The sequence below is a fragment of the Larimichthys crocea genome, chromosome IX (assembly GCF_000972845.2).
Source record: "Larimichthys crocea isolate SSNF chromosome IX, L_crocea_2.0, whole genome shotgun sequence".
In the NCBI taxonomy this organism is placed as follows: domain Eukaryota; kingdom Metazoa; phylum Chordata; class Actinopteri; family Sciaenidae; genus Larimichthys; species Larimichthys crocea.
In genome coordinates this window covers 3,571,902-3,598,446 of record NC_040019.1, presented here as the reverse complement: position 1 = coordinate 3,598,446, position 26,545 = coordinate 3,571,902, and the positions used below count along the sequence as shown (strand labels likewise).

The 26,545-nt window shown below is 39.6% G+C and overlaps 1 protein-coding gene across 5 annotated transcripts in view; it reads right to left on the bottom strand.

Annotated features, from left to right (window-relative positions):
• Nucleotides 1-26,545, bottom strand: part of fibcd1b (fibrinogen C domain containing 1b) — a 144,665-nt gene that overhangs the window by 95,274 nt on the left and 22,846 nt on the right. For 2 of the 5 annotated variants that reach the window (XM_027282254.1, XM_027282255.1), the window contains exon 2: nucleotides 19,711-19,802. The exons of 1 other annotated variant lie outside the window; for it this stretch is intronic. Coding sequence is in view for 2 of the 4 variants with exons in the window: in XM_019269056.2 (XP_019124601.1) it covers nucleotides 2,000-2,071 (72 nt within the window). In the remaining 2 variants the exon portion in view is untranslated. Of the gene's footprint in view, nucleotides 1-1,999; nucleotides 2,951-19,710; nucleotides 19,803-26,545 lie in introns of those variants that run through there. 2 more of the 5 variants (XM_019269056.2, XM_019269057.2) reach the window with 1 other exon arrangement.

Below are 26,545 nucleotides of genomic sequence, written 5' to 3'. Positions count from 1 at the left end.
AAACAAACCCCAAGTCTGCAAGAGATCTCTATTAACCGATCCCCCTCCACACTGGGTTTGAAATGACTATGTGTCAATAGCACGAGGCTGGAGATAAAGGTTTGGTGTTACTGCTCGAGATTACAGAGAGAGGCAGGCTGACACACAGAGAGAGAGAGAGAAAGAGTATTTATGTGTGTCTGTGTGTGATAGCGAAATAACAAGTGCAGGAGAAGGAGACAGATAGATGTAGGGAGGAGAGGGACAGATAGCGACATTAGCCATCCCCATTCCCCAAAACCTCTCATCTCATCCAACATCCCTCCGATGCTGTCTGATCCAGAGTGATTGTTGAGGTTATTGGGCATATTTTCATCCTTTAGGCTTAACACTCAGCATATCAGAGATTTATTTATTTATTTAGTCATTCAGATATTTTTCTTTTCAAGAACACAAAACAGAAAAAAACTATATTTATCACATCAAAGATCACTCTCCTTGTTTGTTCTTTTTTTTCTGATCTGGGGCAGAAGATTTAGGGTATTACATATATCCCTGGGCTGAGATATTTGCTATTCACATGACCTTTAAGTGGATAGAAGAGAGGCAAAGCAGCTTGTAGGCAGCAAGCTAAAATGTTGGTGTAGTAGTCATTGATCAGCTCCACCTCAGAAAGCATAGAGGTTGCATGAAAATCAGCCAACTGTAGGGTATGAAAAATTAACTACAGCCTTTTATTAATCAATACTAATGTAACTAGACCTTATGGAGGGACTCAAACACAGGCCCAGGTCAGAGTTTCACCATTTTAATGAGTCAGACTGAGCCATGAAATCAACTTGAAGGACAAGACAGGAAGCTACATATTGTCTGGCACCTGTCAGGGTTTATAAATTAGAGGGAATGTGCCACAGTGTTTCCTTCTAACGTGAATGACACAGCCCACGCTTTGGTAAAGAAGACAAATATATATTTTTAGTAAGCCATTTCCTGTAGGAAGAGTGGAAAGTGCCAATCCTGGTAGAGGAAACTGTTTGTCTATAAGTATATATATTTATATATGCTGCACATTTCCTGCTGCTGCCTCATTTTCCCAACAGGTAAATGAATTTAGACATTTCAGCAAACTCACTGTACTAGTTATGAAAAAGTGCCAAAAGAAAAGCAGCAATCTAACATCCTTTACTTCTCTCCTATGTCCAAACATATATGCAGTGGCTCTTGGGAAGTTTTCACGTCAGTGCCTTTACATTATTTTCTCAGTGATGTGTCGCATAATAACTAAATCCATCCTCCGGGGGTAAGAGGATACCACAGGTAAATCATTGTGTGCGTTTCCAAAGGCGCCGAGCTTCTCTCAGTGCCCCCGAAATCCGATTCCGTTGTTTCCAGGGGAGCCCTCTCTCTCTCACGGGCTGTCAATAACCCTCTACTGACCTTGTGAAAACACATTGACTATTCCCCAAAGTGAGCTTGTCTGGCTGCTACACAGCGCACGTCCGCTCCTGTCTCAATTCATCCGAGCGGGAGACTGGCCTAAAGAGCTCTGGAGTGTTAATGGCTATTGGAGGGATGTCCGTGTGCCATGTTTTAATACTCGAAACAACACGAATGCACAAATATCCAGACATCCAATACAAGTACAGCCAATGCTCATATGGGAAGGAAATTTGAGATTTAGCTGAGATGCGCAAACAACTCATCTCCATTCCCACATTAACCTCCTGCTGTTTTTAATCATTATTCTTCACAGTTTTATCTATTTGTACCCCAAGTAGTCAAACTAACACATTGAAGCAGTTGTGTCGGGATAAATAGGAGTAGCCACCTGGATTGTGTGATCTGCGGGTGGGTTTTACACATTATGACAGGAACAGAAGTGCCGGGAACTGTCTCTACAGTGCAGAGCATCGCCCGAGAGCCATATCACCAAACTCGGTGTGATAACACTGCACCAAAGCAGATGCACCACTCCTCCTCATGGACACCATAGCGCAAACTGTAAAGGTTGTGAACATACCTGGGTTTTATGCCGAGTACCATCTTCGAGTTCAGAAGAGCTGTTCATGATTCCCCATCGGTCAATTACCATCCTACGGAGAAACTGCGCATCAGATCCGCCTGTTTTGTTCCAGGCGTAAGAGAATGAAGCCGATTTTTTTCTCTTTTTAAAAAAAAAGTCTTTACCTGTTATTTAACCTACTCCATGTGATAAAAAGGGTGTTTAACAGGGGGGAAAGGATGGAGACACAACTATTTCTGCGGCTCAGCAACCGCACACCGCACAAATTACGCACCAAAAATCCCTCCCGAGAGTCTCCTGATTATCTGGCCGTTACTCCAATTAAAAAGAATACAAAAAAGGAGTGTTTACAAGCTCCAGGGTTACAAACGCATCACAATTATAGTGGATTGATCAAAAACAAAACAAAAAAATGAACCCCAAAATGATTCCGAAAGCACCAGGCGCAGTCCGTTTACTCCACAAAAAGGAAAGAAAAAAAATCTTCTTTGACTCAGATTGCAAAGTGCAACCTAACCATTCCGTCTATCCACAGCCGTTTCCAGGACACTTTGAGACGCCAGGTTTGCCCACTCCTGTGTCCAGTCCTGACTGAACAGGTAAAGACGGGATGGGATAGGGTAGCAGAAACTGCCGCGTTCCTTTTTACTCGTTCATTCGGTGAAAAGACTCCGATACCGAGCCCATGGGGATGGATAGAGCCTCCTTTATTTGCGCCAGGCTGATCTGGCTGGTGTTTTCACAGAGATGCCTTTGACAAGACGGGTACGGGGAGATTAGCGTGCTCCGCTTGTGTGCCGCACGGGGCGCTCCGTGCCTCCGACTGTCAATCAGCGCGTCCCTCCGCTGCGCGCAGCGCGTTCCAAGGCACCGTTTCTTCCCTGTGCCGCCCTGCCCCTCGACTGCTGAGCCACCGCCAACCTGCTCTGCTACTTCACTTCCACTACACCGTGGACCCTCCTATTCCACTGCAACCCAAACATCAGCAGATTGTTGCAAACATATCCGAGATGTGTAGGGCTATAGACTCCAGACAGTGTGGTTAATGTAACACAATCTGGGCTGCTGATAAAATCCTCCTGCAGAAGATTAAAAGATTCCAGAAATCATGTCACTGATATCTGAGTAGGTTTATTAATTATCTAGCAGTGTTAATGACTGGGTGTGACATCACCTTACCTTTACCTTTAAAAGAAGGGCTGCTTGTTTGGTTGGTTTAAAGAAAATTAACCTCACTATAGAAGAGCAAAGATGAAACAGAATATTAAACTGAAGCAGCTGCCTCGTTTATTTCACAGAAATAAGATTTAAAACCCACCAGAGTATTTCTCTAGATTCACAAGTTGAACTGAGGTGAGCACTTAGATCGTGACATAAGAGCTCTTATGTTTGAACTTTAAGGTTTAAATTACCCAACAGGTTCGTACAGAAATCATTTCTCAGCTGGGCACACTGTTGTTGTTGACAGGCAGCACAGCAGCATGAAAAGACTCCCCTCTTTCTTGTACACAAAGTCATTACTGTCAATAATGTGGCCCACACCAGTGGTCATGTTTTTTTGTTCACTTAAGGTAGTTTGATAGACAGATGATTAGGGGTCTAATCATGGGTGCAGGGACCAAGACACAAGTGTGATTACTCATCCCAGTGATGAACCTGCACTCATGGGGAGGAGGAGGAGGAGGGAGGAAGGGGCGGATAATGCAAAATAGGGTCACAGCTATGCAGTTTGCATTGTCAGCAGCATCCTCCAGTGGATTGAAGGCATGTTGCTAAAGGTGTGATTGTAATGCATGACGGCAAACATAGGAGCACGAACTGCTGTTTGAAATGTTATGACATTAAACCTGCTTGCTTTTGTATTAAGATTCATTGAATAAATGGACTTTGGTGCAGAATTAGTAGCAGCACACAGGCTGTGAGAGTAAGGGTGACTACAGAGCAGATTTAATTATGTCTGACAAATTATGTTTTTTTTTTAAGTGCCTCAAAGGTTGGTTAAGTATTTCCCAACAATATTTAATATTAATGACTAAATGAACAAAAATAAAAGTTTAGGAAAAGCTTATTCTTTAAGGTTTAACACATTATTATTATTGATGCAGCAAATTTGCTTCATCAGGCGTCATTGTCGATTAAAGACGTCGATTTCCTGAACTGAGAACATAAAAAAATCAATAACAATAACAAGGGTTGATATAATGCAGCTTGTATAGGGAACAAACCTATAGAGTCAACCCTTTTTTTAAATTAATTTATGTAAATATAGTCACTAACTGCCCTTTAAAATATCAAGATTGAACATTCAGGACGTCTTGAAATTTTGGAGACCATTTGAGTCATGGAAACACCTTGAGATGCATTCAGTTCACCAAATATCCTGGAAATGATCTATGCTGTCCTGGAAAAATTCAATTGTATTTCAGCCTTTAGATGGCCTATGTAAATCTATGCATATATATTGTTTGAAACTCGACTATTGGTAGGATAAGCCGCGCGGTATGGTGCTTCAAATCGGGTTCGGCTGTGGTAAAAACCGCCCAGCACGCCATAAGAGAGAGTGATGGAATGTCCCATTAAGGCTGACCACCTACTGACTTTGAATGATTCCTTTATTTGACACTCAAGTGGATTTTAAATAATCTGAGCCTCGCCAAGTTTTACAGTGAATGTTCCTTTCCAAATAGCCCAGTCTGGAGCTACCGGTAGGTACATAGGATAGCTAAATCTCTGCTGAAAACATGGTTTGGTCATGTCTAATAAAAAAAAAGGTGGCCAGATAATGAACCCGAGACACTTCATGAACTCTGTATCATTAAAAAAGGATTAACTGGGGTTAAATATGTCAATACTAGACCTACCGGTAAATTATATGACCATTTGTGATTAAGTCCAGTCCTGTAATGTCAGAAAATCTCCTGGAGAATGTCCTAGAATGATCTTGGAAAATGATTTATTAAAGAGTGGGAACCATGACTACAGCTATAGAGCATAATGGATCAGTGATGATGCTTTATGACTACACTCAAACACATATAATGCTTTCTGATGCACTATATGGACAGTCAGGAAACATTAGAGATGTGACATAATGAAATATAACTTAAAGTGTCTTGTGTATGCTCTGTACTAGTTACTAATGATGATTATAACACATTATGACTACCTATACACACACATCTCAACAATGAACTGCAGTAAAAACTCATAGTATGCTATTAGAGTATATGAGCAATATGTTATAATCCCCATCAGTCAACCTCTAGTTTGCAACTGTTTATATAGTGCAATATGAATGTTTGTGTGTGTAGTCATAAAGCATTATGAATGCATTAGAATTCACTATGAATGCCTCCATAATGCACTATAGGTGTGGCCTTTAAATGTTTGCTAGAGCACCATTTTTAGTGATTTCGAATCAGAGTAAGGTGACACATGAATTCCTTTGAAAGGAATTCATAAACATGTCTAAGTGAGTATGTCGTACAGTGTATCATATGTAAAAACAGACATATTGACTCGTGCTTTACTGGAACAAAAGGCATTTAACACCAAATGTCTTTTTATGCCCCGAGGTCATGGCTCCTATTTGATGGAGAAAAAAAAGAGAAATGCAAACATTGCACATTTTCTGACAAACTGCAGGGGTATTCAATTTGTTCTACATCCTTCTGGGCCTTTGACAAATATTGTAATAACATAGCGATTTCCTTCGCAATGAATGAGCCATGACTTCAATATCAAGGGAGAAGGTATGATGGAGGGCTGCAAAATATACAGCCAAGCAAACCATTGAAGGTAGAACCTTGGTTATACCGGCTGCTGGTCAGGTCTTTGTCTGACATTGTGTGTACTCGCAGGCGTGTGTGTGTGTGTGTGTGTGTTTTCATGCGCCGGCTCAGTTCTGGCCCCATCTTTGAATGTCACTGAAACCTGATCAGCCAGAGACATTCAGAGAAAAAGGAGAAGTCTCCCAGGAAGAGCTGCTTATCTCTACAATTAGCTCAAACAATACAGCCCTTTATTGGCTTTGCTGTTTAATGTGTCCTGATATCCAAACAAGCATGTGTGTTTGTATTTTGTGTGACACTTTGCCCGAGCTCTGCACTTGGTTCAGTGTTGCTATCTGAGATTTTTTATTTTTTTTATCCCCCTTGGCTGTGTTGGTTTGAATTTCTACGCATGGAATGGCAGCAGGACAAATGCACAGAACTGTGAAGAACCAACAGGGTGGACTGCCCTTCCCAAAATGCCAAGCCTATAATTTGCAAAACGACAGAGTTGCAAAAAGGAAAAAAGAAAGAAAGAAGGGAGAAAACAAGAGAAGGGAAGAAAGAAAAGGATGGTAACAATCATGAAGTAGATTATAGAATGGCATTGAGTTGAATATGGGATGATACATCACTAGAGAGGTTTACAAAGTTTTAGAAGTATATGTGCACATATAGATACACACATTGCACAAGTAAGTTCACCGTACATGCGCACAAACACACACCAAATAACGGTAAACGTAATCAAAGTGTCAGTCCCTATACTCTCATCAAAAGAATTCAGTGAAAAATCAATAGGGGACACAAACAGAGGCAGTGCAGGAGGAGGGAGAACTCTCTGGTGTTATTAATGCATAATGATGGTCTTTCTCAAGAATCTCCAGAGGAGGGGAAAAGCGCTCACACCTCTGAAGTGCAAAGTCAAAGGCAGTGTTGCATCTCTCCCCGGCTGCTCTGTTAATTCCCTAACTTAGCCCGAGGTTAGCCATAGGTGTGGGACATGATTGAGGTTACTGATACATCGGATTCTTTGCACAGCTTTTCACTCTGCCCTCTCCCTTTTTCAGTTAGAATATCAACCCTATGGGGGCCAAAGCTATTTCATCAAACACTGCACACGTACGCACACTTGCAAACACACATTGCTGAGAACTCCGGAGTGTATACCGAGGCTGGTCACAGGTACCGTAGAGGTGACATTTACTAATGGTGAGACTTAGGCTTAAACCTGGGAGATGGGATTCCATAAGTGACCAGAGTGCCCTCTTCTTTACTGTCTTTATTACAGTCTACTACAAAGTATGATTATGTCTTCTATCCGTGAAAATTTACAGCGTTCATGTAATCGATCATATTCTGAGCTCTGCTGTTGTCATGTCCTTCTCGGCTTCCATCCTCTTTAGTGAGTCAGATGTTCCTTTGGTGCAGCTTCGATCCATGTTTCCAATCCGGTAGCTACTGTTATATAACTCATGCATACCATGTGTTGTCATCTTTGGCTCGTTAGAATTCTGTTTGCCTATTGGCTCACCATCAGGATGTCTTCGTGAGCCGCCGAGAGCTCTGTTTGTTGAATGGTTTGTAATTATCCGCGGGCCTCCCCCGGGCAATGCTCCCGGGTACCTCTGCAAGTATATACTGCTCCACCCCCCCCCAATGAACCTTTTCCTTTGGAGCTATGCGAGCAGCAGTAGGACTGGGAATGCATACATCATAAAAGCAAAGGAAACATAAAGTATAAGAGACTCATTAAAACATGCAAGCAGGAGAAATCAGCGCATCTGTGCACTGTTTACCTGCAAACTCTTCTTCTTCTGTAATCACTTCTGTAAACGCTTGTCCTTGCTTCTTTAGTCTCTCCATCTTTTCAACTCATTGGACTGCATGGCATCGTCAACAAGCCAACCTACCAATAACATACAACTATGTGATCCTGTTGCTCTCTCAAGAAATGTAAGGTCTTTCATGTTGCATTAAATGTAGGGCTAAACTCCCACAGTGGTTTAAGTCCAATCTGTACCTCTCTGGGGGATTGGGAATTAAATAGGCAGGAGGTAATCCAAAAATACTTGTTCTTGTAATGTCTTATAATTCCATTAAGGCTCTTTACCCCCTACAGGGACATGCCTGTACCTGTAATGTAGCACAACCCATAACATGACTTATTTGATTTCTATTAAATCAGTCTGCAGTTCCAAACCATGTGTTCGACTGTTCTCTGTTCTGTTGGCTGTGACCATAAACTATCAGACCTTATTAATATGGAAAGGCTTGTAGATCAGTCTCCTTCTTCACTCTCATAGTTACATGAGTTACATCTGAAGTAGTCTCTATGAATGGATAATCTCTCGACGAGGGATTGAGATTTTGGCATGGGAAGCTTCGCGGTTTCTGTTTGTAGTCTGAGTCGTATTGACCAATCACATTTGAGTGGGCTTTGGTTGTCTGAAGTGAACAGTTTGTGTGGAGAGCAAAGAGATGGATTGCATTGGCCTTTCTCGTCGTTCTTCCATTTGAAGTTGCTAATCCAGCTGCAGAGGAGGTCTTGGCCCAGACATCTGTTATCTGTTATCCTCATATCCACTGGCTACACCGATTGACCTGAAACATTGGATGTTGCCTGAGATTCTATCACTGCATCTAAAGATATGGGTTTCTAAAGTGATACATTCCATATATACAATTGCACATTGCTTCTGTGCTTGCTTTGGCAACCTTGTTATCTAGGTACCAAACAACACTTAGAGTTAGAGAGTTCAACGCTAGCATACACCAGCCAGTGACAGTCCTGTCATCACATTCTTTGCACCTGTGGACCACATATATTTTATTATATGTGGCAAAGCTCCTCTCAACATGGTATTCAGTGGCCTGCCTGCGCCTCGCTCTCGTAATCAGCCTTCAAAAATCATGGAGGAGGAATGCAATGTGTACATAATTTGTGTCTGCAGCATGTAATCTGCATTTGAAAGTTTGTTATCTTTTCGCAAAAAAATTTGCAAGGCAGCTCTGTGTGACCCGAGAGCCCAGAAAAATGGTCGGCCGGTGTGTGTGTGTGTGTGTGTGTGAGAGAGGGAATCTCTCCTGTGGTGCCATGCATTAATGTGTGTGAAAGAACCAAAGACAGAGATGAAATTCTACTACTTCACTCAAGTGTCAGTGCACTTTCAGGTGAAACCAAAGAGACGGAACCAAAGAGAAGAATGAAAATGATATATAATAATCATAATATCACAGTCATGCTGCTTGAAATGTTGCAGCCATTGGATTTGATGACAGATAGGCCAGGACGTCATGTCAACCTACTGCATCTATTCCTGGCTAGAAAGGAAGGTAAGAGGGTATCTTAAAAGAAAAGGAATATATAGGTTGAGTGGCCATGGATGAAAGAGACTACTACTCTTTCATCTTTGTGTCTAGGAAAGAAAGAAAAAAATCAATCAGTGTACAAATCTGTAAATTACTGAGTTAGGAAGCAGGCCAAAGGTGAAAAGATCTGCCTTCCAGAAAGCATTAGCTCCCCTTCAATATATTTGGACTCCTGTCTTAAATCTCCATCGAACAACAATGCCAACAGAGAACAGACATAAAGAGTTTGAATAATTGATACTTGGCTAAACAGGCTGGATGTTCTTAATATTTGTTTGAAGATAGCTGCCATCACTCTGACCACTGTGACCACATGCTAAATTTGGAGATAAAAAGGGAAAAATGTGGTTCATTTGCATGAGTTCAATACCCGATGTTTGGAGAATGGGGACATGTTCAGTTCTTACTAAACGAACAGGTCTATTTATTTTATAAAAACATGAAGTTCCAGGCCAGCCAGCTTATAAGAAACAATAAAGACAAAGCATATAGACATAGCTTAAGCTGAAAAACATGTTTCAGTAAAAAGGACTTCTGGTCATCTGGTTATAAATGCATTTAAGAGCTTTAAGGGATAATTTTCTAATTTTGCAAGATGCATTTCATGAGAATTCATCTTTCCAGGCTTCAAGCTATGCCCGTGTGTCTGAGAACAGTGGCTGCAGCTCAATTTGTGTTTTGTGTGATGATGTGTTTGAGAAGGATGGAGGTTTGTGCACATGCAGCTAGAATCAGATATATCAATCTTTTCTCAATGAAAAACGTTTTCCCTCTGCTTTTGATGGGCTTCGATAAAATCTAATTTTCAGCAGGCCCAGCTGGCCACGGCCAGTAGAGCTGTTCACACCGGTTCTAGACAATCGAGTCAAGCAGCACAGAGCAGATCAAGCTGGCCAGAAGACAGACACAGGAAGAGTATAGATAATCCATGAAATTGAAAGAATCCAGATTGTAAAACACTCAGGAAGACAATTTAACTACGTAGACTACTTACTCGTAGTGGAAGATGACCACCTTTGGTCTTTATCAAGATATCTCAAGGTGGTGGGACTGTGGACAGTTTATAGTTTCCAAAAAAAAAAAATTAAATTCAATTAAGCAGTTAAGTTTTGTCTCCTATGAACATGCAAAATCACAGTAAAGATGCAGGATTTCAACAGTGGCTTTGTGCCAGCTCTTGGCAGTCCTCCAATTAACTCCTTGTTTTGGGTTAATGTGCTGTCATGTCCCTTTGATACTCTGCAATTGAAGTCTTGTTGCAACGACTAAACCAATAAACACAAAATGACTTTGTACAAAATAAAAAAGGAACATCCATCTCTTTCTGAAAGTGCATGTTCTGAAGTCTAAGTCACACCACACCAGAATTCAGTTGTGGAAAAAAAAAATTAATTAATTCAAATTAAATCACTGCGATTAAATGGTTTGGCTTGCAGGGACGAATAAATCTTCACATTTGTACCAATGACCAATATCAAACAGTCTTGATATTGAAAGGAATAATTGTAACTATGGATGTTCTTGGCTTCCATACTCCATCCGCCCAAGGGCAGCACTGTCAAAACATTGTGGGGATCAAGAAGTGAGGAAGTCAAGAACGGCTATATTTGCAATTCATTTTTAATGCTGTTATTACAAATGCATTATTATCAAGAGAGAATTAGTTATCTTTGTTATCTTAAGAAAATAACATATTCAATCCGTTATCACAAGAAAACAAAAGGCTGTCTCCTTATATCATCTCTATAAACATATATCTACATATAAATACAAAATCTGCAGGCCAGGGACCAAAATTTTGCACCCAAAGTTTTTCTGTTTGTTGGCCAACTAGTATTGACCAGTTACATCTGAGTAAGCTTTGGTCAAGTTGCTAATCGGACTGCAGGAAAAACCTTTGCCCAGATTTACACTGGCTACACCAGAAGCCCAGAAACATTGGTCGTTGTCCCCAGAGTCTAAATCATCACCAGACTATAGACGGTAAGTTTTGAGAGTGTATTACATGTCAGGAGAAACCACATCCTGTCTTGATAGACAGAAGGAGAAAGAGAGAGAGTGAGGTGTTGTATTGTAAACAGCTGTTTCTACATGCCCCCACCTGCTGATTATTGTGAATGATCTGACTGTAATGTAAACAGATAATGCTTTGTTAATGACAGTTCTGTTAAAGTTTGTCTAGTTTTAACATCTTGTACCTAGGCATTGTCCGTGCACTTCAGGCACTATGGATTTTTGACGCATTCCAAGATCTCCTGATTTACAAATGAAACACTTGGAGTTCCTCTTATTGATCAACGCATTAGAGCGTACTTCAATCAAGCTTTAACACAGGCACAAACGGCACTCGTTCTTTCTGTTAGCGACAACATTCAGATCAGTCCTGACAAAAGACGTTTTCTTGTGATAAATTATCTTGTTGTCTTGAGAAATCGGATTTTTGTTTTCTCGAGTTAACAAGATAAATTAACCTGTTGCCACATGAAAACATCCAACATGGAGGAAGCTATTGTAGCCGGTTTGCTGTGTTGCAGTCAGATATCAACTGCTCAACCAAAGCGTCATGGTTTTCATACACATATACTGAGGAGGTGATGGTACAAATATAGCCATGGATACCCTAGACAGAAACAGAAGATAACACATTACAATCTGCCATGATATGAAATTGTATACTTGTTTCCAATCTTCCAAGTTTGTTTGGAGTGTTGTGAACATTGTGTGGATGGATGAGAGCGGATTGGGGGTTTTGCCAGTTGAGATAGTTAAAGTTTTAGTTCAGTTGTTATAGATCATCTCTGGTGAAACCAAACAGCTGATTCAGCGCCAACAAACAAAAAATATGTCCGTGTTGCCAAATCTTGCAACAGTGTGTTGTTGTGAGATGGAGACGAGAATGTTCGGGAAGACATGTGGCTTGTGAAAAATGAATGCAGTACTTCACGGCCTATGGGGCGAAAGAGCTGCTCATAATGTTGCCGTGCAACCTTAAATGATTTTAGGGTCCGCTATCTTCCATGTCTTTTCCATAATGAGTTGTACCTGGCTCACACCACATCAGCAGATCCCTGTGCCCCTGCTTAGCTTTGACACGACTGCAGAGTCATCTGAGGCACTCCGCAGAAGACATGATGACTCGTGGTTGCATTTGAAGTCTGCAGTGTACGGCGCGGACATGAAAGGAGACAGGACTGTTCCCTGTGGGAGTGCAGAGCTACTTACCAGCTGTTCAGGCACACAGTGTCACAGCTGCAAAAACCAGAATCTCTTAGGTAGTATTATTGTGTTATACGACCTATGGGGTTAAATCTAATGAAATGTAAACTAAATAATAACAATAAACTTGAGGAGGAAGGGAGTAAAATCTTCCATGATGCTGGATATGCTTCAATAAGATGCATGAATATCCATCAACTAGAGTGAAACAGTTGACAGGCCTGAAATAAGATGAGTGAAATTTCAATTGGGTCACTGTGAATTAAATTGCCGTAATGCACTGTATATTAAGATGCACCGTCTCATTTTCAAGGAGGTCCTCGGACACAAAACACAGAAATTATACAAGTGGATTTATGACACATCATTTACACAAGTGTGTTCACGTCGCTTGCAGATGAGCAGAAGTCAACTGATTAGACCGGTTAATGGCAAACTGAAAATAAATGACAGACATAAAAGCAGGAAAAAAAAACCTCCATTCTAAATATAGAGGTGATTACAATGCTCGGGGAAGATAAAAGATGTGCTTCAGGTATCGGGAACAGATGGGGGCCTCTCGTGAACTGTTATTTGCAGCACTCATTTTTATCACAGGTAAAGTTACAAACGGCTCTGTCCTCTTGTTAAATGCTTTCTCAGAGGGACAGAATGAGCACACGCTGTCTTGTATTATCTATATTTTGCTTTGTATTGTGCACAACACTATGATTCTTTTTTTTTCCTCTCTCTCCCCTGAAAGTAACATGAAAACAAAATGGGATCTCTCCAGTTACAAACAGAAACGCAAGACAATCAGATGACAGCTGGACTCAGGAAACCACAGTATAGCGTATTGCTTTTGCTTGATCAGTCAGCCCTTCCCCACTGTGTATCAAATTAGTAAACCAAGTGCACTGCAGAAAGCAGAAAGGTATTAATATGAACATTTTTTCAGCAATCTCAACATCCACTGTGACGGCCAGATTTGAATATGCATCAGCTACAGGGGAGTAATCTGAGTGTACTGGATATGTCTGCAAACACTATTTAATTGGGAGTCACTGTCAGCTACTTTACAAATTCATATATCTATTGTATATACTGTATGTTTCTTATTCGGTGTGTTGCTTGTTGGTGACAGCATTCCACACTGGATTTAAACTTGCAATAAATTAATTTTTTGGTAATATGGGGGAATCGCGACCCTAACCCTAACCCTGTTTTGGTCACCACCAATGCCTGAGGCGTCTGTTTGCTGTTTGGTGTTGGGCAGGTAGTGTGAAATTAGTTTTAGAGCCTTTTTTTTTTTCTGAGAACAGCTGCCTGTTGCCTTGGCACTTAATATGGATAATCAGTGGTATAGACAGAAAACTTTAATCCCTGTATATGCAAATTTACTCGAGGCAAACAGAATGCTAAACCACATCCTGCTCCTCTGCACTTTTTATGCACTTCAGTAAAAGGAGTGCAGAAGCTGATGGTCTACTGCTGACAAGGCTGTTGCACAGCCAAATTGCTATAATGTCAGTCTGACAAACGGGGGGAAGTGAAATTAAAAAACATAAAAAAAAAATAAAAAAAAAACAACCTCCAGGAAACAAATCTTCTTGGGCAGCCAAGTAGCTGAACCCAGTGAGAAGACTTTGACTATAGAGTAATGAAACAAAAAATTATCCAACTTCTACACTCGTCTACTTGAAGTTAAATCAACTAAATGGGCCGCTGAAGACATCTGGACATATTGCAAATGTGTTAAGTTGTTGCTGCACTCGTTATTTGCTCTTTAGGAAAACAAATATCCACTGAGAATGCACTGGAGAGACTGGTCTGTGGACCTCCACCAAAGCAGAGTCGAAGAACAGAAACTGATTGTGACTATGTGTAACTAATTATCGCAATATCAGCCACAACAAAAAAAGCAGCTGAGACCAAATGAGATATCAGGTTGCATTTATACTGTTGTGAAGCCCCAAAGGCAATTAATCTGTCATCTAAACATTACTGCAGTGTTAAATGAAAGTAATTACATTTCTCTTTATAATAGATTTAGACATAAAGGCTCAATTGTCTTGCGTATGTTCTCTGAAAAAAGTTTAATGTCTTACTTACTTACTTTTTTTCTTATGATACTGAGAGGAAGCACAGAGGCTCTAGAAAGCTCCGTTCCCTGTAGGTGCTGCTTTGGATTCTATTTTGAGGAGGTGACAGTCTCCAGGCCAACAGCGGGGGTTTGCAGTGACAAGCACCATATTATAGGAGAACTGGCCATTACAAATGGGGGAGAAAAATGTAGAATATTATAAAAGAATTTAAAAAAAACATTGGTCAAATCTTAGCTTATTAGACTGCAGAGACTTTGCAGGACTACAAAAGAGATACTGCTACACCTGCTGTTTGCTGCAGATTGACTAAAATATCTTACACTTTTATTTTGAAGTAATGTTTTACTTGAGTGCTAATAAAGAATGTCCCACATCTTTATGAGAATGTGACGTGTCCTTCCATGAATCTATAAGAATGCTCTTCCCTAAATCCTGCCTTGTTATCCCAAACTAATTTTTGTCAGTACTAAATTGAACCAGTAGCCCATCCCTTGTCACTCTTAAGAGGTTTTCCACGAGCACAGCAGAAGCACGAATGCTGATCAGTGAAAGCGATTCTGTCAGTACACAATTAGAGACCTATTACACTACCGGATATCATTTTCATTATTTTTAAAAAGGACAGACCTATTACCAAACTGTGTCTGCCAACTGAAAATGTGCAATAATTTATGGAAAACACAAGGAGATGGCTAAACATAATGAGATTAGTGTTAGTTCCAGCAAAGAGCAAAAGTGAAATTGGCAATTATATAAAAAATAATAAAATAAAGAAGAAAAAAAGAACTGGGCAAACAAACTTAATGAGCTTTGTTTTGTTAGATCTAATGATTTCCAAATCAGAGTGGCTGTTGCATCTAAATCACCAGCTGTAACAGGCTAGGTTAAATTGGGTGGTCAAAGTGAGGTCCCGAGCTTCTTAACACTCTTTTCTGAAACTCTCTAAATACATTAATACAGATTTGTCTATGATCTGTAAATATGATCTATGATGCTTAGGATTATTATGATGTATTACAGTGTCCCACAACTGAATCATCAAGAAGCCTTGTAAAAATATACACCAAAAAAATATATATAATTTATTGGAAGTCCACTTGCATTATTCCAAATTGGATCGCACAGCGTAGAATCTGTACGAAATCTTCTACAGGGACAAAACAGAGAACACCTACCGGAACAAAGATTTCATTATGATATCAATGTACAGCAGTTTGATGTGGGAAGGAGAGTCTGTAAGTAATTTAGCCACCAATTAAATTGCACTGAAACACATTTGAGGAAAAGTTAGAGGACATGTTCGAAAGGTAAGTGAATATAAGAAAAAAATAAATAAAAAATAAAAATAAGCACCCACGTCTTGGCTATTTTTGCACAGCAACCATCAAGGCCTGAATCACATCATCAAATAAAACGGGCGAGGGAAACAGGCAGAAAACAATCTAGCACCCAAACAAGCAGTCCAGTAAATAAAAAAAGTCTGACGCACGGAGTGAGCAGCCTTGGGACGGTGAAAATCAATTAAGTCGGGGGGTCCGTTGGGTGTTTGTTGAAGGGGGGGGGGGGCTCTGCTGTTCCTTCCTGATAAGAACATTTCTGTGCTTGATTTGGTTATGCCAAGAGAAGATTATCGCCTGGCAGGAGCGGCACTAGGCCTTACTCATTAAGTGGTGGGTTATTGCCAGTCCTCAACAGCAGAGCCAAGGTTTTAGTACATTGTAATGGGGGGGCTGGGTAAACACTCAAACGCAGTGAGAATCTTGGCCTGCTTTAGTTTTTGCAGAACTAAATTGCCTGGTTTATCAAGGATTAGTTATTAACCTTGATCCGGTTTTAATGGCAGTGGGTATTTCATCAGATGTGCAGTGCTGGGACATGCAGGGATGCCGCAGTGAAGGTATGGATTTTACAAAAGAATGAAAAGAGGCATGCTTTAATCATTTAAAAGAATGGGACATGGGTCATTACATCAGCTCCCCTGCTGCTGTTAGCTATTGTTTCCTTTTAAATGATTTATGGGATTTGGGGGATTTTATTTATTTATTTATTTTTTTAGCAGGGTTTGTCTGAACCAGCAGAGAATCAATGGATGAATCACACTGCCAAACAAGCTGTCCATTTGTGGTTGAAGATGATAATTGGTCTCACACGAGGTAACAGCAGCTCATTGATACTTTTCTGTCAATTATACCATTTCATGTTAACACATGTTGGCCATATCGTGCTGTAAAACCATACGCTGAGGGAATATAGTGAGGTTTTGAAAGGGATATGCAAACTTCTGCAAAGCCTGAAAACTCCAATGTAATCAAGTGATTGTAAGAACAACTTTTAGACTTCAGTAGAGGAATATTTACCCATAATCCCATAGGTACGATCCTGGTTTGCCCTTGAAAATGTTTGGTTGAAAGGTTTCAATAACGACACAAGTGCACCACCCCAGGTCCCAGAAATGAAAAAAGCCCGTCATGTGTAATTGGTGTGTGCGCCATTGTGCTGAGCCATGGGGACCCGGAGTAAATATAACCCGACAGTGTGAAAAAAGGGAAAGAAAAAGGTTCTTTTGATCCCTTATTCATCTCTCCCCTGTCACTGATAAGGCTGTGGAGGTTGGACGATGGAAGGATGATTTTCCCCGAGGAGAGCGAGAGGCTGCAGAACAGTGTCACAATGGAGACTTGGAGAGACAGATACAGACGCGCAGGGGGTGGTGGTGGTAGGGGGGTGAAATCGAAGAATAATGCTAAATGTGAGCGATTATAAAAGCATTTTCTTGTGGAAACGCAGGGCAAAGCCGGAGAGGATGAACTGTCTTTCCTATTGAATAGAGTGTCTCATACACTGTATATATGTGCAAGGCCTCTGCAGCGTTTGTTTGCTTCCCTGCTCCGACTTAAGGCATATAAAATAAATACTCTGAATCTGAAAATTTGACAGTAATGCTTTCTTTCTTCTATTTTTCTTTTTTTCCCCCCTCATGTGCCCCAGTGGTGTTGAATGCATTGGAGAATTTAATGTGCAAACAGCTTTCTGTAAATGAAAATTGGAAACGGCGAAAGTGTGTGCGTGCATTTTAAGTAAAGGGGGGGGGAGGGCAGGAGGAGAGGAAAAAGGGAGGAGTAGAGAGACACGGCTGTTCATTCAAGCATAATTCCATTACAGTTGGTGGCTGCTGTGAAGAGGAACCATTAGAGGTGTAATCGGGATGGATGGATGAGAATGAAGACAGAGGCGATGAACAAGAGGAGATATACAGCTGATGCTGTGTGATTGAACCATAGCCTATGACCCAGTGGGGATGGACTATAAGAGAATGTAATGACACCTGTCAGTGGAGGCAGTAATGACGTCACCGGCTTAGTATTTCTTGCTTTGATTTCCTCACTGCCTCTCTTCTGTCCTTCCTCTCACCCTCTCCTGTCTCTTCTTGTCTGTCTTTTTTTTTTGTTTTTCTCCCTCCTCTGGTCCTCCTCTCAGAGGCGATAAACAAACCAAGGTCTTTCTTAAAAAAGCATGGACTCCAAAGCAAGAGTGGTATGAGCAAAAGGGCGCTTAAAGCATAGACATTACCACTGAGAATTTACTTAAGTAAAGGAAGCATTATATCAATTTCAAGTAGTTGATCTGCAGTCACAATATTATTTGAGTAAAATAACTCAAAGTATCAAACGAAAAGTACACATAATGCAGGACTGATCCTTTAGTGTTCTATATCCCATAGATCATTATAACTGATACATTAATATCAATGTATTTTACTGTTGCATTAGATAAGCTGGAGGCCATTTTACTTTTCATGCTTTTGAAGAGATTCATCTCCAAAAAAATCTAATTTTTATAAAGACAGTTCTTTTCCTAAAGCAAGTAAAAGGTCAAAAAACATTAAACCAGTTTTTAATTTAAATAATCTTCCATAAAAATAAAAAAAAATCTAGAAATAAGACCATGAGAATCTTGAAACAATAAACAATTAGGCAGATTGCTGAACTGTAAGTATAGAAAGTTGATTTGCATTTAAAGTGTGTTCCTTCTGCACTGTAGATAATGACTTTGACTTAATTACAGAACCAAAATTAGCTTTTTCCCCCCATTATTCCTTGTGTACTAGAAGCTGATCATATTTTTTGGTTTGGAAAATAACCTGCAAAGTAACTATAGCAGTCAACTGGAGATAAAAATAAAAAAAGTATAAAGTAACCTCAAGTAAACTGCATGTAGATAAGTTTGTACTTATTGCAGAATATATATATGGATAAAATATATATGGGATATTGCAAAATCAACCTCCAAAAACACTGATCCTACATATCCCATGAGGAAATTTTTAGACTCACACTGCCCAGTAAATATACTCATGTCTTTCAAACTCCACATCCGCAGTTTGTCACATAGCCCGTCTATTAAATTTGGTAGTCTGATCTGTGTTATTTTTTATCCGGATTTACAATGCAGAAGATATTATGCAGTGGGTTTCTAACACTGAGTAGTTCTTCTCATGAAGAATAAACTGATCCTCATTTAAAATGCTTTTTGCAGTAAAGAAAATGGACTAAATGTATGTAGTTATACTCCTCCACTGTTAAAGAGCCATTCAGCATTCATCAAGACCCAGCACTTATTTTCCAGTAGATGGAAAAGAAGCCAAAATAATAGCAGTGGTACTTCAATCATTGAAAAGTTGTATTTCATAGAACAAATGACTAAATAAAAAAGCAGGGAACTCTAAAGATATCCTTTTCTATAACGATGAAATGAAGGCGTCACTGTGAAAGCAGCAGAATTCAAACCTACGCCTAGCATCATTATTTTCCAAAGTAGTCAGCTTCAAAAAGGAACTTTATGAACAGCTTTTTACCATCTGGTAAAAGTGTAAAACATCTTAAACAAAATTCTGTCTGTACATTTCTGTATCGCCTACATCTAATGGACGAGTAGAAAGCCCTTGACGTTGGCTATCATTGCAGAGAGTGTAAAGTGAGATGAGGTATGTTAAAAGCAATCAAGGCGCGCAGAGTGGACCCCTTGGGTTCCTCACCCGTGGTCTTTTTCTTCCCAAGACATGGTGCTGAATCTAAACTAAAGCGAAGTTTATTTGATGCAATATTTGAAGAAGTGGAGTTGCTCAGTAACACACAGCGCTTCTAGAAAGCCAGCCCTTTATATAAAAATCCCAGCAACGTCAGAGATTATATTCATGATTGAAATTATATGTTACTCTCATATCGCTCAGGGAGTGATTGCATTCATCAGGTGCAACGTTCTTTACCTGAGCAACTATGAAGCTGGTAGATGAATTGTTTTCTTGGTATCCTGCTATGGCACATTGGTTGGTTGGTATCTACAGTAATAGATGGTTTGCTGAAAATAGAAGAAAGTGATTGTTAGACCGAACCGGAATACAATCAACTAAATAGCAGGACCCGGTTGTTCAGGACATTTCAACTTGAGGTATTAATTGTGGTCAAGGTATTGTGAGAGTTAGTGTGACTCATATTCCCTAACAAACATGTTGAATTCAGTCTCTTCCGCATGAAACCACTGTGCAACAGATTGCTTTCTATTTATTTGCATCGTTTACATCCATTTCACTTGCTGCCAGTCTTCTTCCTGCCTGTGCTGGTGGATTGCTGCATTTCTTGGCATCTTACCACAACCTGTAGTTTGGTTGAATAGTGTGAAACCATTGGCAGGAATGTGTATTGCATCAGCCCGTGCTCATGAACAAACAAAATGGCAAACCCACACTTGAAAACATTGCTCCAAAGCAAAAAACAGGGCACCTGTTTTGTCCTGGCAGGTTATAGTTGAGGTTAGACAACCAAAACATTAAGGTTAAGGAAAGTCCAGTCTCCTGCATGAAAGCCAGACAGGCTACACCCCAACCTCCACAGTCTTACATCCCCCCTTGCTTTGGCACAGAGCATTGGCATTGGATGTAAATCATTATGTGTGAAATGGACCAATATGGACATAATTCCTCGGGGGCCGGTTTACAGACAGACGGATATGGATGAAGGCGAAGGTGTTTCAAATATAGCTCCTCGCACTGTGACTGATTCATGTGTGCATCTCTGTCCGGTAGCTGTCCACAAAGCTTCAGCTGGGGGTACACAAACATCAATACCAGATGACTCATTCACAGCTGGCAATGGAGCCATGAACAAAGTGGTAGCTGGGTAGTGGGTAGAGTTACTTGGTTCTGTTTTCCACCACATACTGACTCATTTGGCTGTAATCCACTGCTCCAGGGCAGCTGTCTTATCTTCACAGATTGATGAGTTCTACTCACATCTAATCACATTTGCAAAGAATTACTGTCTGAGAGTGAATAAAGAGTTTGGAATAAACAGAAACACACAAAAAAAAGGTAATGTAGATACCTGGTTGCATGTATACAATGAGGACCAGCAGAGATATATAGTATTAGCACACAGAAACACTGTATGTTAAGTCACCACGTGGGTAATAATGAGAAATAGAATGCACGTTAAAAGCCTCTCATTTGATAGTACGATGAAAGGAACACCAGACACGAGAATGTCATGAGATACACGCTAATGCACAGTCTTAATAAGCTGCAGTAATTATACGGGGTCGAGTGCAGTGGAAAAAAAAAATCTATTATTGGATTTGATGCCAAAGAGAGTAAATATTCATGAATTCTTAGAAATAGCTAATGGTGGGATTTCATCTTTAACCACACAGTCCTCATGAAAGAAGACTGATGAAAGATACTGGTTAATAAAGCTTCACTCAGTGTGAAGATGTATTGCCCTAATGCTGACTATTGTTGAGCCATGATACATTATGATTCAGCTATGAGGCACATTTACAGACTAGCCACTTAATTCAAATTGAAAGCAGGTTCTTATTTTATTGCGAACTAGTTATACCAGACACTTTATCATCATTCAGCCTTGAATATGAATGAAGATAGAGACGTACTAAATGATAGAAAGATACATGTTCTTGAATTATTTACAGGAAAACAGTTGAAGACAAAGACAGCTTTATGTTAATACTGTACGGCTGTTTAGATCCATTACTCTGTCGCCAACTGGCAAACACAAGCCCCTTTTTCCATGGATGACATTTATTTTAGAGGTTTTCATACATCTTAAAATGGGTCCCATAATAACCCATAATAACATAATAATCACCCACTCATTACCTGCAGACCTTTTTTTCTAAGAATTAAAATAAAAAAGAAAAGTGCTTGTACAACTTTCTTTTTTCTTTCTGAAAAGCTCACAGCATGCCAGCCTGATTGGCTCTTCAGAGTTTGATACCAAATGTGCACCCTGAAATTGAAGTGAAAACACTCCTGCTTTAAAAAAAAAAGAGTTCAAAGTATTGCAGAAATGATTATACTTCCATTGACATCATAGGTACTCACTACTGTTAGCCACTCTACCATATGTATTTTTTACTATTTCAAGCAGCTTTAGAGCCAAGTTTTTGACTTTGTCTAAAGGGATGTTTGTTCTTTGACGTGATTTTGATATATCATATTATTCATATAATATTTTTAAACCTTTTATTGATCAGGTAGTAGTTAAGTTGGAGTATTTTCCATTGCAACTACCTGTTGCTGATGAGCCTATGACCCCCGATAGCAGCTGAGACTCACACTTTGTGGATGGACATTATTTCACTTGAGAGAGATTGGTCTCACCTTAAAAAAAAAAAGGTCAAAGTTATTAACACAGTGGGACTCAATGGATCACAGTGGTCCTTGAGACAATTATAAAGACTGACCTATCTAAGCCACCTGTCATACACTCTCCTGCGGCTTGTGATGATGAGCACAGTTTGTTCAGCTGTGGTGTTGTGGTTTCTAAACTTCTTGTTGCTATGATTTATATGATCTTCATTTTTCTTTGTCAAACTCTGCGTGCTTGACACGTCACACTCTTTGTGTTGCATTGGAGTATTACGGGGTCCTTGTATGGAGTTCATTTGTTGTTACAAATTCTTTACTGTGAGTGATCCACGTAGTTAAATCTGTGTCTGTAGCCAGTGCAGTGTAACACACGCCATACACGGTGCTTCATTCATCATTTAAAATGGTATCGGCTGGCTCGTGATGAGCTGAAATCGGGTTAGTAATGGGATGCTGCAGCTGATCTGATGGGACTGTAGAAGAATAAAGTGGAGCCAGTGAAAGTCAAGGGCGTTTTTTATGTGCATAAATTTTAATGAAACAACATGCCTACCTAAAAGGATCATTGCTGAGTCTCTGCAGCCCAGTATATTAAAGGATAACTATTCAAGCACTTGAAACACATTTGAAAATATAAAAAATGGTTGCAATGGTTTTTAAGAACATAGTCTTTAATAAACATCAGCTTGTGAAACGCTGATCACTTGCAGCATAACTGTGCAGCTGTGCAGCATTTAGCATATTAGCACATCTGACCAATGATCCCATTGAAAAGGGGCGAAAGGATTGCCAGTTGGTCAGAAATCAGAGACAGAAATACCAGGTGCCTCCAGGTTTGAAGGCACAAACACATGCACACACACACACACACATGCAGTTCTCTCACACGAATGATAAGACATCTGGCTTCTTCAAGTGCATCCACTCAACTCACTACAAAGAGTGTGGTCAAGGACAAGTCTGGTGTTAGCTGGTGTTGTTGTTTTTTCTTCAGTTAATTCCACGAAAAGACAAAATGCCAACAACACGTTAGTCTGTCTCTCACTCCTTGACTCTTCTATCCTTTTTGTGGCAGTCAAGCCTCTATCCCATTGGTTCTTACTGAAGATAACAGGTCACAGGGTGCTGTCGTACATATTAACCTAAAACAGTGTCATAAAACACATTTTGCACCAGAAATAAAACCTGTGTTTACACTGTGAACTGATAAACAACACCCCAACTGCTTAGTATTTGAAATAAATGAATTGTGAGCAAAATGGGATGTATGTGTGTTTATGTGCAGGTAGTCCTAACCCTCGACTCCTCAGTTTATATCCACCTCACTTGGTAAACTAGCAGAGCTGTCCTACATGTTTCCAGATAGCACACTGGCATAATCAAAGCTATTTTACCATTTTTTCATTGAAATCCAGGCTAATGGCCATCTGACAATGACGTACGTGTGTCAGTCTGACTCAATTCAGAGAGATCACAGGGCTGGTCATTTTATTCTTGCGATAATATGTGGGATTGATTCCCACATCTTCAGTTGAAGTTGAAAATAAACTACAGTGTCCATTTCAATAATGAGCATATGTCTAAGGTTGTGTTTAATACTCTGTGAATAACAACAGAGGTGTAAGTAAGGAGATGTATCAGGTTTTATATGTGCATTGTGCCTGTGTGAGTGACCAGTTAATTGTTGGTTCTCGTCCTTTTGTGGGATGTTGTTAATAATAATAAAAAATAAAGATATTGCTTTCTTTATAACTTCACAATCTTTCCTAAAAATATAATAATTTCATTTGTATTCATTAATTTAATCAAAAAAGTTAATGTTTTAATTTCTTTGCACATCAATACAATGTGTCAAATATCTGTTTACCGAAACAGCACCTTTCCCATTTCTGAAAAAAAAAAAAACAGCAAGTGTAATTACAAGGAGGAGACAAAGTCATAAATAAAAGTCATGTTTTTGCCATCTCTTTTCTGTTTCATCCCCACAACATGCACTGTAATGTGATAAAGCACTTCAACTGAAGAAATCTGCTCAAGTCCCCTGACGGTAAGCATTTCACCCCACTGAAATGTGCTTGAACAAGCAATTGGACCTCATATCCTGTGATCAATATCACAAGCTGTGAAGCATTTCTATGGCTGAATTACTAATATGGTTTCTGTGGAAAATAATGCATGAACCTCTGCAGAAAAAAAAAAAAAAGTAATGGTCACATATAGGTGACAAAGGTGCTCCACTGAATCACCCTACCTCATTACAAATCATGCATAATGTATCTTAAGTAGGGTTATAAAGCTTTATTTATTTATTTATTTTGGTCCTTTGGTGTGTGTGTGGTCATGTGAACATATTTGTTTTGTATGTTGTTTTTTCTCTGACCTGGAACATGCTCCTGAGAGGTGCAGCAGCGGTATATTCAGCGATGCCCTGCGGCCTTGAACCTAATTGGTCTCAGAGCTTGTGTCACTTCACAAATTTTAACGTAATTTACACTGGCTAACTGTTCCCTCAAAAGGGCTTTGGGGGGGAGACACACTCTCCACGTTTTGTCACTGTTAGTATATGTCTTTGATTTAGTTTGCCACCTTCTGACCTCTCATTTCCCAGTGGCACATTTTGATCAATATGTAAGACAAATGTTGATAACCTTGGCTTGACCTCCTCTGATTCTGCTAGGTGGACATAACTGTATATGTAGTGCAAGTGTGTGTGTTCAGTGGAAGGAGGAGTATGTTGATCTGAACGTATATTTCACTTGATGTTCTGGTTTGGCTACTTTATGGTCGTTGATTTGAGTCGACATACCCCATTCTTGTCTTAAAGGTAAATTTCAAAATAAAATGACTTACTTAAAATGTGAATTATTAATTTTCCATACTTGATATATACATAACTAATTCTGGAATATGAAATATGCCAGAACTGTGTTACACATCCTTATTTAATGTTAGATGCAGTAAACCTTTTATATATGAAAACATTTGACTGTATTTTAATCTCCTGCGCGTTTAAAGATGACGTCGAATTTTTATGATTCAGTTTTGTTTTTACTTCACAGTTAATGCAAATAATCTGATTTAATACCTAGGACTGAGGTTGAGTTAAGTAATATTTTTCTAACCCCCATGGCGAAACATTTGTTCTCTACAGCTGACCCCTCCTAATAGTTAAGGAGTAGCGGGGAGCCCTAAGGTGCCTGCTCCAATTCTGAGGCAAGTGCCTTTGGAAATTGCAATGGCAAAACTATTTGTTGTTTCTTTTGGCATTAAAAGTAAATGCGTCACCCAGACAATGAAATGAGTGAAAGCTCTGCTCTGATTTTACCACAATTCAATACTGTGAAGCGACATTGCAAACCACTGGGCAAGACAAGCAAGAACATGGAAATAAGGATTTTGTAATAACATCAAAATCATTTTTGTTTCTCTTTAGAATCAATTTCCATCATATTTCCTGTATTGTCTACTGAGGAACATGTATGCTACTTCTAGCCATAATAATGTCTATAACTGTAGCATTTTTCTTCCTTCTATGAAGAACAAAGATGTTTTCTGTCATAGTTCTAACATTCTTTGTGAGTGAATAGGAATATTACACCCAGAACCAGACCTTTAATTAGAAGAGCTAATAAAGGGTATGCTAATTTGTTGAATACCAGCAAATCTTTCTGAGGTTCAATAAACATTTCAAAGTCTGAGTCACTCTCATTATATTTCTCGATGTCTTTTAAAGTGTCTGTGTTTTCCGATCTCCAATCAACCCAGTATCACATACAACATGCATCAACACTCAATCCAAAGTCTCTAGATCTCGGTATCTCCACCCACACATTTTAATTTAAATGGATTAATAAAATTAAATGAAACTAAATCAACGAACAAAGTGAAAAAAAGACTGTATGCAAAGCTTCGCTAAGCAAAACTCAAACATCACATAGGCCAAATACTTCTAGATATATTGCTAAAATAAATCATTAGTATTTTTAACAGTTCCTGGAGTTGGAGAGTAATAGAAAACTTTGACCTAACCTTCTTCGTGGCATGATATTTGGAATTAGTGAAGTTCTTAACGTCCCATAATTATAATGACAGTACAATTTTGCACTTTCTATAAGGCTGATTTGATACCATAACAATTCTACTTGAAGACAGTAAGTGTCTGGCAGTAACAGGGTCTGTGATTGCTTTTGTTTCAGTCACTAGTGTAATGGACTTTAATCTGGGGGATAGCTTGTTTGCTGTTGTACCAGCCTGGGAGTTGGATGAAAATGTATTATTTCTTTGGGTTAGCTTGGCGCAGAGGTGGAGGTGTGCGGAGGCGAGATAGATGGAGATAGCTTCTACCAAAAGAGGAGAAATGTGACTCTTGGTAATGAGTCCAACCTGTTGTATTTACATGTTGTCTTCTGAGCTGGCTTGCTGACCACTTGTAAGCTTA